Source organism: Chiloscyllium plagiosum, unplaced genomic scaffold (genome assembly GCF_037043375.1).
Source record: "Chiloscyllium plagiosum isolate Xiang-an unplaced genomic scaffold, Cpla_swu_hap1 HiC_scaffold_18, whole genome shotgun sequence".
Lineage (NCBI taxonomy): Eukaryota > Metazoa > Chordata > Chondrichthyes > Orectolobiformes > Hemiscylliidae > Chiloscyllium > Chiloscyllium plagiosum.
In genome coordinates this window covers 16,743,573-16,757,390 of record NW_028270156.1, presented here as the reverse complement: position 1 = coordinate 16,757,390, position 13,818 = coordinate 16,743,573, and the positions used below count along the sequence as shown (strand labels likewise).

At 41.6% G+C, this 13,818-nt stretch overlaps 1 protein-coding gene across 1 annotated transcript in view; it reads left to right on the top strand.

The window, feature by feature from the left end:
* alkbh3 (alkB homolog 3, alpha-ketoglutarate dependent dioxygenase) overlaps positions 1-13,818 on the top strand; it is a 73,732-nt gene that overhangs the window by 18,668 nt on the left and 41,246 nt on the right. The window contains 1 exon segment of the mRNA XM_043705474.2: positions 5,981-6,028. Within this exon segment, the coding sequence (XP_043561409.2) occupies positions 5,981-6,028 (48 nt within the window).

The following is a 13,818-nucleotide window of genomic DNA, read 5'->3' as shown; positions in this document are numbered from 1 at the left end:
ATCCCAGGGTTTTCGATTGTAAACATCTCAAAAAGTAACTTGAGGCGTCATCTGTGTTCCAAGTTGATTTTGTTGCTTGTGGAGTCATTTACTTTCTCATTGACCCTAGTCTCTCCGTCAAGTCTTTGACTTTCCCATAGATACATATAGACTTTAAAAATTCCTACATCTATAGGCATGAGGCAGACAAATCATAAGCTTTATTTTGGTTTTCTATCGTTGGAGCATGTTGCTAGTCTGAAGCCAGGGATTATATCGTGAGAGGTGCCATTCTGCATCAAGCATGGTTGATTAGAGATCTCTCCTGCTACTACTGCTTGCCAAAGACATGTTAAAAGGATTTGCAGCTTGACTTCAACTTCTCTGACTGTTATGAAGGCTCATTAAAATCCCAGAGTGGAACTAGAATTCTGGCTCTGAGATAAGGCCATTACACACTGTGCTACAAGATCTTCATAGATACACGTACCTAAACTGCGTTTTAAATGCATATATTACATATTACTAAAGACTCCTCCTAATGATCACTGTTTTTAGTGCTGTGCAAATACACCTGACGCAATGGAAGGAGCTATATTAAAATAACCTTATTTCATCTGTGTGTAGATTTCACAAAGACAGCTTTCTTTCTTTTAGGATAATACCAGATGCTCTAGATAGACGAGGGTTTGTAATTAACCTGACAAGTGGTCACATGAATGCAGGTACAAAAGTCTGAAACTGAGAATCCCCATTATATCAGGAAACATTTGGGCTAATGAATGCCCTCCCCTCTCAAGGAGTGTTTGGTGACAGGGTTTAGGATGGGGTGTGGTAGCAGTTAATCAGGCGGGAAAGGACCTGTATGGGTTGCTTGTGGGCTTCCACTGAAGGTCCTTCTTCAAAGACACTCTGTGTCTTATTGAGAGACTCAGCAAGTGATGGGGGGTGCTGGCTGATGGTCATTCCCCTTCCTGTGTGGCTGAGCGCCATTATCCTCCACCCCATAATCCCCCCCCAATCATTCACTTGTGAACTGGAATCTAACAACAATATTGAGTCTTACTGGCGGTAACCACCCCATTCCCTGATCTTGCAGCTCTCCAGAAGGACTGCTGACCTCTGACTTGCAGTCAGTCAGATTCTCTTGGGGTCTTTGATAGGGACATTAGGAATGGGAGTAGGCTATTCAGCCTGTCAAGCGTGCTTCACCATTTAATACAATTATTGCGGATCATTCACTTCAGGGCATTTTCCCCACAATACCCCTTAGCCCCTTTTGTCCTTGGCATTTAGAAATCTATCAATCTCTCTCTATTTTTAACATACTCAGTGACTGAACTTCTTCAACCCTTAGATAGAGAATTCTTCAGATTCACAACCCTCTGAGTAAAAACAGTTTCGCTTCATCTTGGTCTTAAGTCGCTTCACCCTCATTTTAAACTGTGTTCCCAGTCAGAGAAACTCTCTTACCTGCATCAACCCTGTCTATCCCTTGGAGTATTTTTAGCTTTGGAGAATACTGCCTCACTTTGCCCAATTTCTCCTCACTCTGAGAAAACTCTGGAGATGGTCTGGTAGGCGATTAGGGGCTTTTCTTAAAGCGATGACATGAATCTCACTAATTTTCCATGCAGCGGGCGGAATTCCTATTACCCCCATGAAATACTGTTGTTCATTCATTGAGAAGGTTATGTGTGGTAAATTTAATTTTGATTGTAGAAAGGGAGCCCTTGAGCAAGGTGCTTCCTTCTTTCCCCCCTTGCTTGCTCCTCCAAAGGCCCAAAGCCCTCCCTCCTTCCCAAGGGCCAAGCACAATGATCTGCTGGGTATTTTCCCTGCACCGAACTTTTCCCACCAACCTCAAAATTGACATAATATGTGTAGCCTATCCATGCATATTTCCAATATGCAGCTGATACGTTTGCTACATTTGAATATGTAGTTACACGCTTCATGCTGGATTCATATTCAGGTTTGAAATGGAGCTCCCTTTCCTTGATTCCTAGTTGAGAAACCAACTGGGTGTTCTCTACTAGTGTTTGCCACCAACCTTTGTACTGGGATACTACAATTCCACTCATTTAAGATGTACCTATTGGCAACCTTGTAAATTGGGTTCAAGCCATTTGTTTAGCATATCACATTGTTTTTATTTTTCTCTCTCACATCTCAACCCAGTCTTAAATATGTGACTCTTTATTCTGAGACTATGCCCTCTGGTCTTTCACTCTCCCAAAAATGGAAACATTCTTTTCACATTTGCCTCATCCAGACTCTAAGAATTTCGTATGTCTCAACAAAGTCACAAAATCATTGAGTTGTACAGCACGGAAACAGACTTTTTGGTCCAACCAGTCCATGCCGAACATAATCCCAAACAAAAGAAGTCCCACCTGCTTCATCCTGGCCCATATCCTTCCAAACGTATCCAATCCATGTACTTATCCAAATGCCTTTTAAACATTGTAATTGTACCCACATCCACCAATTCCTCAGGATGTTCACTCACCTCTCATTTTTTTCTATATTCCAAAGAGCAAAATCCCAATCTATTCGAGCTGTCCTCGTAAGATAGTCCTTCCATACCTGAAATCAACTGGTGAACTTTCTCTGGACTGCCTCCAATGCCAATCTGTCTTTCCTTAGGTAAGGGGCTGAAAACTCTTCACAGCATTCAAGCCATGCTTTGACGGTGCCTTGTCCAGTTTTAGTAAAATCTCCTTTTTCATTCCTTTTGAAATAAACAATAATATTCTATTTCCCTTCCCTAATACCTACTGAACTTGATTGCTAACTTTTTGTGATTCACAGAAGCAGACTCCATTCCTTTACAAATAAAGGCATTACTTTGGCATTTTTCCATTCCTCTGAGTCTCTTCCAAAATCTGAGGTTCCTTGAAAATTTCTACCAGTGCACCCATATCTCTGTTGCTACTTCCTTTAATATCCTAGTATGTTTCCCACCAGGTACCGGGGACTTATCTTTAGCCCTATTAATTTTCCAAGCACTTTTTCTCCAGTGATAGTTATTGTATTTATTTCCTTTCCTCCTTTTGCTCCTTGAATATTTAGTAATTTTAGAATGCTGCTACTTTCTTCTACTGTGAAGGTTGATAAGATGTCTTTATTCAACTCCTTTGCCATTTCCTGATTTACAAAGTGGAATGTTTGTTGGAACTTGTGAGGAAGACCATGGGACTTGTTGGCATTGTAAGAATGAGTCCTCAAAGGGAATTGAAGGAAAATGTCACAAATCAAATTGGAACTTTAGCTACAACTAAGAGTCCCCATGGAGAAGAAATAAATTGGGTAGAATGACCCATTATTCTTCAAATGAAGCACACAAATCTTTATCAATGGATAAAGGAATTACTGAAACACTCTTGCTGAAAAGAGATTTAATTTAAATGAAAACCTAAGTGTTAGTAAATGGAATACGTGGAGAGTGCTGTGTTTCCAGATTCCATTGTATCAATGTCTAATTGGCATGTGACTTGTCATATGGACTAGTGGTAGTCAGGGAAGTTTAGAAATTACCTGTGGATGAAATTGATTTATTTCTGGGGAACAAATTAGTTGGAGTGAAAGTTGTAGCTTCACCTACAATCATGGATAATCCAAACAGAAGCTAAAGAGACAGGAAATTGCAAGAACAACTTCCAGGTATTTTTCCATTTTGTGTGGTGACCAGAGCAATGGCTAAACAAAGTGCAACACCAGAGGTCAAAGAAGTACCTCAGATGGATGGTAGGGTGGCCAAAACTCTTGTTAACAATAAGGATAATTCAAAAGAAGTGCTCAGCGTTAAGTAAGTTAGCTGTAGGCAGTGAATGGACAGGAGAAAGTGGGGACTGGAGATCAGAGTTGAAAAGTGTGGTGTTGGAAAAGCACAGCAGGTCAGGCAGCATCCAAGGAGCATGAGAATCGATGTTTTGATCATAAGCTGATGAAGGGCTCCTGCTCCTTGGATGCTGCCTGATCTGCTGTGCTATTCCAGCGCCACACTTTCGACAGTGAATGGACAGTTTATCAAATAGTGGTACTGCCCAATATCATATGGGGGTATGGAGAGTAATAGTTTTTTTTATTCACTTGTGGGATGTGGGCGTTGTTGACTGGCCAGCATATATTACCCATCCCCGGGTGTCCTTGAGAAGGTGAGCAGCCTTCTTGAACCACTGCAGTCCATGTGATGTAGGTACAATCACGATGCTGCTGGGAACGGTATTCCGGAATTTTGGACCAGCCACACTGAAGGAACAGCACTATATTTCAAGGTCAGGATGAAGTTGTTATTATAGGGCATGTAGCAATAGCAATGACCAGGTATTTCACCTGGAGATGACCTCATTGTATTGAAAAGAATGAAGTCTTGACATTCATGGGTGGACAGGGGCCTAATGCTAAAATGTCTCAAAGGATTGGAGGAAATAGTGCAATTCTGTAAAATGTGATATTCATGTCAGATAGTAGGAGAACCTCAGTATGCAATTAAACCAGAACCTTTAATACTCATACCAGTCTTTGAAGAATCATTCAGTCAAGTGTCAGTTCATTGTGTGGGACCACTATGAAAAATAAAATCAGTTTGGAGCTATGTCCTTACAATTATATATGTTATTGATTCATATCGTTACAATTATATATGCTATTAATATGGTATGAATTCTATAAACTATTCCTTTAAGGACCATTACAATTGATGTAGTAGTAGAAAGTTTAACTCTGTTCTTTGCTCACTATAGCCTACCAATTGAAATATAACTTTATCAAGGTTCTAACTTATGTCTAATATTTTCCAGGTCATCATTAGCAGGTTGGACATAAAACAATTGAAGTAAACTGCAAATCATTCTCATAAGTATGATCAAAGCATACTGTCATGAATATCCACAGGACAGGAACAAAGGATTATATTTCTTACTATTTGCTATCAGCGATTCCCCAAGTTTATCTACTCAGTTGAGTCCATTTGAATTGACCTATGTTCATGGGATTAGTGGCTCATTAAAATTGATTAAGGAAAAGCTCTTGAGACTAAAAGACAACTCCTCAATGTTGAAATAGGGGCTCATGTTTTTAGGAGGACTCACAGGAGCAGGTAGGACAAGATAATTTAAACGTTTCACAGGCAAAAATAAAACAATTGGGCTGATAAACATTCAGCACCTAGAACATTTCCGGCAGTAAATGTAGTGTTGGTATTGTTGCCTTTGCAGTTTGAACTTGTCTCGACTAACATACTATCAAAGCAAACAAGGAATAAAAGTTAAAATCCTCACCCCCTTACCCTTCCATCTGTCACCTTGCCTCTCAAATTTAGCAGCTCCAATCCTTTAAGCCATTTTAGCATTAGGCCCCTGTCCACCCATGAATGTCAAGACTTCATCCTTTTCCAGGAAAGACGATGTAATTAATCCTCACTTAAGGCTAATGATTGTTTCAATTACATTTGATTTTTTTTTTCACTCCTCCTGGCAGGAGTAGGCTGCACAGACTGGTAGTTATTGACAGATATGGAAATATCTGCAAGTTTTCACTTTTGTTTCCTTCACCAAAAGATAACATCAAATATTAAAATGTTGAAGGCAGAAACGGATGTCAAAACTAAAAGTATTGCATAATTATACTCTTAGCTGCAAAGACTGTTATAAAGACTACTTGTAATACTGACTTTAATTTTGTTGTTTACTTTTCAACTATTGGTTTCTTAGCCACAGACTGTTCTGCAGAAAGGTCACTGAACTCAGAACAAGATACTACCAAACCTGCTGAATTTCTCCAGATATTTCTGTTTTTTTTGCCTATAGATTAGTATTTCACTAATATATAAATTAAAGATTAATGTGAAAAGCAATAGATTACTAAAAATGGATGATGATGGTGATGTTCCTAAATTATGCATTTAATGCTATTGATGTATTTTCTGCATTGTATCCAACTCATCCTGGAGATTTCTTTCCCAGATTTTAAAGCTTTCTTTATCTTTATTCTGAAGCAAAGAAGGTTTTTATGAAATTAGCAGTGGGCCAACAGGAGTTTCCAGGTAAGAGTTAAAGATTTTTCCTGCTGTTCTTCATGTGAAAAATCAACACAGATGATTCATTTGGTGATTTTTAAAAAATCTTTATACATATTTCTTTGTGAAGAATAATTTGGATGAAAAGTTCTGTAATCAGTGCTGAATCGTGTCATTCAAATTAAAGCAAATATTTTTTTCTTCTGAAAGGCATGCCTCAAATTGAGATGTAATTTCAGTGGAACTAGGAGCCCGTAGATACATTATTTTTATTGCTTCATAATATCTAATTAAATTGTTCAATCATGATGAATCACAGTCCTGTCCAGTTCTTCTCAACTGAGGAGAGTTTCTGAGAAGAAATAGGAACTATGACTTTTATTGGCCTGAACAGGAGTTTCTTCTTTCATAGGGTTGTGAATCTGTGGAAATCTTTACCATAGGAACACTGCTGAGACTGTGTTATTAAATATATAAATGAGACAGATGTTTTAATCATGGTAGGCATGAAGAGCTTATGCTGGAAATGTCGACTCTCCTGTTCCTCAGATGCTGCCTTGACAGGCTGTGCTTTTCCAGCACCACACTGTTCGACTCAGATTTTTAACCAGGAAGAGAATCAAGGATTATGGAGAAAGGGAAGGAAAGTGGTGTTGCGGATTATCAGATCAGCCATAATTTCATTGAATGGCAGCCAAATCGATGGATGGAATTGCCCTGTTTCAGTTCCTATGTCTTATGGTCTTATTTAGGTTCTCTTGCTCAGGCCACTATGACCACTTGTAACAGCATCCATACTGCAGTTTAGATTTGGGGTTAGCTAATTCTGCACAAATGTTGCAGTTCCAAACTGATATGGTCCAGTGCTATTATCAGTAGTTTACAGATCCCATGAGCAATCAAAATGGGTGTTTTTTGTCCAAAATTAAAGTGGTCATTGTGATATAGGATTTATCTTGCTAAATGACGGTTAATTATTATTAGACCCTTACAGATTGAAGGGGTGATAGATATTTTCTAAAAAATATATTTTTAGAAACATAAATCTTAAAATATAAAACTACAGTTCAATTGATTTGCAATGTTTAAGGTTCAGGGACAGTACACCTATAATGCTGAAGTCAACTGCTTCAATGGTTTCAGTTTTCTTTAGTCTTGCAGGAAAAGCTAAACTTGATTTTGATGTGGCATTCCTTGATGTCATTTTGGTGATTTTCTTTGTTCTTTGATGCGATGTTGGTGTTGCTGACAAGTCCAGCATTTATTGGCCATCCCTAAAACTGAGAGTCTTAATAGGCCATTTCAGAGGGCATATAACAGACAACCACATTACTGTGTAACTGGAATCAAACCTAGGTCAGACCAGGTAAAGAAATTTCCTTCCCTAAAGAACATTAGTGAACCAAATTATTACAAAACCAGCAGTTTCATGGTCACCATTCCAGTTTAATTAGTTGCATTTACTTGAACCCAAAGCATTAACCTTGGTCTCTGGATTAGTAGTTCACTGACATTACTATTGTGCCGTCATCTTCCCCATTAGTGCTGTTTTATATGATAACACTGTGCACAAAGATATGATTACCAAAACGTTTTAATCTAGAAATGTAGCAGCAAATGTATTTACAGGTAGTCCCGGGGTTGCACACAGGCGCTTTTCTTGACTACGTTCACAAGTCAATTTGAATTCATGTTGGAACACAATGTAGGACAATATAAAATAGCCATTTGTAAGTATATCTATGTAAGGGATTACATTTGTAAGTTGTAAAGTCATAGAGATGTACAGCATGGAAACGGACCTTGCGGTCCAACCCGTCCATGCCGACCAGATATCCCATTGTCTATTTATCCTATCTATGCCCCTCATAATTTTATAAGCCTCTATAAGGTCACCCCAGAGCCTCCGACGCTCCAGAGGAAAAAGCTCCAGCCTGTTCAGCCTCTCCCTATAACTCCCCTCCACATTGCACAATATTCATGCATTCTATTCTACAAACCCTGAGCATTATCTGGATTGTATAGTTTAATTTTCTGCTGCAATGTTTCTAGTGAACAGTACATATGTGTGGAATTTTCCACTCCCTTGAGCACTAGTGAGAAAGTTGGGAAAATGTGGAGAGAATTGGAACCTGAATGTTAGAAATTATTTTCCCCTAATGTTTTAAACAGCAACTGCAGAATCTTGCTCTTGAGCAGTGATGACCTGATTTTCATGTATTTGCATCACATTATTAGTTCAACTTGCCTTATTCATATGTCGCTTCCAGCTCTCTCTTTGGCCATTAAATCAGTTGCTGCCAATCCCTGACATGAAGGACAGAGCAGTAAGCTGGCAGCAGCAGCTTGCCATTTGTATTTCTGGACTTTCATCCAACTTACGGCTGTATAGGACATTCGTAAGGCCACTGTTGAATTATTGTGTGCAATTCTGGTCTCTTTCCGATTGGAAGGATGTTGTGAAACTTGAAAGGGTTCAGAAAAGATTTACAACGATGTTAAATGGGTACTTCAGATCTGTGTTCACTGGGGAAGACACAAGCAATCTCCCTGAGGTAACAGTGGCTGAAGGACCTGAACTTAAGGGAATTTATATTTGCCAGGAATTGGTGTTGGAGAGACTGTTAGGTCTGAAGGTTGATAAGTCTCCGGGGCCTGATGGTCTGCATCCCAGGGTACTGAAGGAGGTCGCTCGGGAAATCGTGGATGCGTTGGTGATTATTTTCCAGAGTTCGATAGATTCGGGGTCGGTTCCTGAGGATTGGAGGGTGGCTAATGTTATACCACTTTTTAAGAAAGGTGGGAGAGAGAAAGCAGGAAATTATAGACCAGTTAGTCTGACCTCAGTGGTGGGAAAAATGCTGGAGTCTATTATAAAGGATGAAATTACGGCACATCTGGATAGTAGTAACAGGATAGGACAGAGTCAGCATGGATTTATGAAGGGGAAATCATGCTTGACTAATCTTCTTGAATTTTTTGAGGATGTAACTCTGAAGATGGACAAGGGAGATCCAGTAGATGCAGTGTACCTGGACTTTCAGAAAGCTTTTGATAAAGTCAAACACAGGAGGTTAGTGAGTAAAATTAGGGCACATGGTATTGGGGGCAGAGTACTAGATTGGATTGAAAATTGGTTGTTTCCTATCAGCCAAAGGGTAGTGATAAACGGCTCCATTTCGGAATGGCAGGCAGTGAGCAGTGGGGTACCGCAGGGATCCGTGCTGGGACCGCAGCTTTTTACAATATATGTTAATGATATAGAAGATGGTATCAGCAATAACATTAGCAAATTTGCTGATGATACAAAGCTGGGTGGCAGGGTGAAATGTGATGAGGATGTTAGGAGATTACAGGGTGACCTGGACAAGTTAGGTGAGTGGGCAGATGCATGGCAGATGCAGTTTAATGTGGATAAATGTCTGGTTATCCACTTTGGTGGCAAGAACAGGAAGGCAGATTACTACCTCAATGGAATCAATTTAGGTAAAGGGGCAGTACAGAGAGATCTGGGTGTTCTTGTACACCAGTCAATGAAGGTAAGCATGCAGGTACAGCAGGTAGTGAAGAAGGCTAATAGCATGCTGGCCTTCATAACAAAAGGAATTGAGTATAGAAGCAAAGAGGTTCTTCTGCAGCTGTACAGGGCCCTGGTGAGACCACACCTGGAGTACTGTGTGCAGTTCTGCTCTCCAAATTTGAGGAAAGACATTCTGGCTATTGAGGGAGTGCAGTGTAGGTTCACGAGGTCAATTCCTGGAATGGCGGGATTACCTTACACTGAAAGACTGAAGCTACTGGGCTTGTATACCCTTGGGTTTAGAAGACTGAGAGGGGATCTGATTGAGACGTATAAGATTATGAAAGGATTGGACACTCTGGCAGCAGGAAACATGTTTCCACTGATGGGTGAGTGCCGAACCAGAGGACACAGCTTAAAAATACGGGGTAGACCATTTAGAACAGAGATGAGGAGAAACTTCTTCACCCAGAGAGTGGTAGCTGTGTGGAATGCTCTGCCCCAGAGGGCAGTGGAGGCCCAGTCTCTTGATTCATTTAAGGAAGAGTTGGATAGAGCTCTCAAAGATAGTGGAATTAAGGGTTATGGAGATAAGGCAGGAACAGGATACTGATTAGGAATGATCAGCCATGATCATATTGAATGGCGGTGCAGGCTGGAAGGGCTGAATGGCCTACTCTTGCACCTATTGTCTATTGCCAGGGTTGGAGAATTTGAGCTATAGGGAGAGGCTGAATAGGTTAGGGCTGTTTTCCCCTGGAGCGTTGGAGGCTGAGGGGTGACCTTATAGAAGTTTATAAAATCATGAGGCGTGTGGATAGAATAGTTAGACAAAATCTCTTCCCTGGGGTCGGTGAGTCCAGAACTAGAGGACATAGGTTTAGGGTGAGAGGGGAAAGATATAAAAGAGATCTAAGGGGCAACGTTTTCACGCAGAGGGTGGTACGTGTATGGAATGAGCTGTCAGAGGAAGTGGTGGAGGCTAGTACAATTGCAACATTTAAAAGTTGGGTATATGAATAGGAAGGGTTTTGAGGGATATGAGTTGGGTGCTGGCAGGTGGGACTAGATTAGATTACTTAGTGTGGAAACAGGCCCTTCGGCCCAACAAGTCCACACCGACCCGCCGAAGCGCACCCACCCAGACCCATTCCCCTACATTTACCCCTGCATCTAACACTACAGGCAATTTAGCGTGGCCAATTCACCTAACCTGCACATTTTTGGACTGTGGGAGGAAACCGGAGCACCCGGAGGAAACCCACATAGACACAGGGAGAATGTGCAAACCACACAGTCAGTCGCCTGAGGCGGGAATTGAACCCGGGTCTCTGGCGCTGTGAGGCAGCAGTGCTAACCACAGTGCCACCATGCCACCCACATTGGGATGGGATATCTGGTCGGCATGGACATGTTGGACCGAAGGGTCTGTTTCCGTGTTGTACATCTCTGACTCTCTGAACTCTCTCTGTCACAGTGTCCCTGCACGCTCCATGCTCCTCCACCCTTTGTTGATGCAAGTCAACATTGGCACCCACCAGCTTCACCACCTCATCATGGTTGCTTTCTGTCTAATTCATAAACCACCTCAACCCTTCAGGACGTCACTTTGGAGCTCAAGGGCACCTATGCCTTGCATTCTTCTGCCAGATCACTTTGGACAGAGGGACATAGAGTCATAGAAATGTACAGCATGGAAACAGACCCTTCGGTCCAACCTGTCCATGCCGACCAGATATCCCAACCCAATCTAGTCCCACCTGCCAGCACCCAGCCCATATCCCTCCAAACCCTTCCTAGTCATATACCCATCCAAATGCCTCTTAAATGTTACAATTGTACCAGCCTTCACCACATCCTCTGGCAGCTCATTCCATGCACATACCACCCTCTGCATGAAAACTTTGCCCCTTAGGTCTCTTTTATATCTTTCCCCTCTCACCCTAAACCTATGCCCTCTAGTTCTGGACTCCCCGACCCCAAGGAAAAGACTTTGTCTATTTATCCTATCCATGCCCCTCCACAATTTTGTAAACCTGTATTAGGTCACCCCTCAGCCTCTGACGCTCCAGGGAATACAGCCCCAGCTTGTTCAGCCTCTCCCTGTAGCTCAGATCCTCCAACCCTGGCAACACACTTGTAAATCTTTTCTCTTCACATAATGCTTCTTAGCTTAGTTTGATTTCTTCGTGCTCACTTGCTATGCATTTGCTTGGGGGCTGCCAGCCTCTCTGGCTAGCATTGCTTTTTACCACAGTGGGAGAGGCAGGTAGCTTATCCACAGTAGGGAGCATTGCACAGTCAAGAGAATGGTCATGTTGCTATATGGCACTGTGCTACCTACACTTTTTGCCAACAGCTTACCTGGGAAACACACTGCGTGTGCTTCAAGCAAATGGCCATACATGGAAGTCAAAAGGAAGTAGCCCTTGGGGTTAAGGGGAATTATAACCATGATCCACTTAAGGGCCTGGTATGATTCCAGTCCAGGATTGAGGCCATGGTAAGTCAGGTGCTTGGTTTTCGTAGTTCAGGAATTGGGCCACAGTCAGTCCTACTGAAGAAGTCCAACCAGACCAGGGATTACAGAAATGTCATTTGGTGTGATATGAAGACATCAGTCCAGAGCAAGACCAGTCTTTCCTGCATTGCGATAAAAGGATGGACTTGAAACGATTGATGAAGAGGAGCTTTTCGTGGTGATATAGGAGCAGGAGAGTGGTGAGCTGTTCCCAGTGACTGAGTAGAAAATGCAGAAAGGTAGGAATGGTTAGTAATTTGGGAGGATGAAGTGGGTGAGAGCCAGTGAGTGAATATGATGCATGTAGTAGTGAGAGTTGTGGTCCATAAGCCTTAATGAGATGTGTGTGCAGTGACAAAGGTGGAGTGGGTTATGGCGCTCTGAGTGTGTGAAGAGCCAAACCTTCTCCATACACTGCTGTGAATTATATTTTGCTTTGGTCACAGCACTGACCTTTGTCAGCTATTGGGATGTAGGCTGGCTCAGACCCTTGACAGTCAGCAGGACACAACACCCTCCTGTCCACCACCCAGTTCACCAGCGCATCCCAGACCCTATTGGCGAAACCAGAAGCTAACTTCCCTTTCCGGCCCCATGTAGAGGCTCAAGCACCACAATGTGAGGACCAGTCTCTGGCTTGCAGCGATTGAAGTGGTGTGCAGCTGGGGCATATGGCATCAGTAAGCACTTGCTCGTCTCCTGCAACTCAGTTCAATGAGATAGATGCCATAGAGCTTGTATGTACAATTAATAAGGTGAAAAGTGGGAAATCTGCTTGACAAAAGTTACCAAGAGCCATAGCTGACTGAGTGCCATGAATCTTATAAAATCACTGACTAAAAATGGGAAAATCCAGATCAATATCTGTACCATTCAGTTTGACATTGTTTTCCGTCTACACTACTAAGCTCACGTCACACTGTCCTGCCAACTAATTTAGAGCAATACAGAGGGGGAATGGATGGTAACCCTCACTTTCTATTTTGGTTTGTATAGAACTGCAATTTATCTCTAATGTTCTGAAGAGAATAAATTCCTCTGCCCTTAAAACTTGTTTTCATGTCACTGGGTGCATTTTGGGGACAGATTGTTTTTTCTGGAAAACAATCAAGCAACAGATTCGAGAGCTGCCATTTAGATACCATTTGTCTGAAGGAAGAAAAGTCTTTACTTTTAGCTTTTTGAATGAAAAATAGTTTTGGCACTTTTGTATAACAGTTTACACCTTGTGATGAAGACAGTTTTTAAACACTATCAAGCAATCCAAAAATAATGTTTGATTTGACAGGTGCTTTAACTAGCTTTGTTTGGACTCCAAGGAACATGGGAAACAGCTGAGAGTGTAATGAAGACAATATACCCCACCTACTTTTTTATTGACTTATTTGAGTGAAGCAGCCAAGTCATTTGCCTTGCTATTTCCAGAGCACAGGTCTCTACTTAGAAACTAAGCCTGTGGAGAAGTCTGTGTGCTCAGTTCTTTGGTCCAGCTGACTGTACCTCTGGTGTGTTTCTGACTATTTAAGCCGAGGAGTTTTTTGTAAAAAAATTCACTCGTGGGACGCTAGGTGTCACTGGCCGATCAGCATTTATTGCTCATTCTTAGTTACCCTTGAAAAGGTAGCAGTGAGTTGCCTTCTTGAACTGCTGCAGTCCGTGTGCTGTAAGTAGACCCACAACATTGTCAGGGAGACAATTCCAGGATGTTGATTCAGCAACACTGAAGGAACAACAATGTATGGCTGAGGGCTGACATTATAGAGGTTCACAAAATTA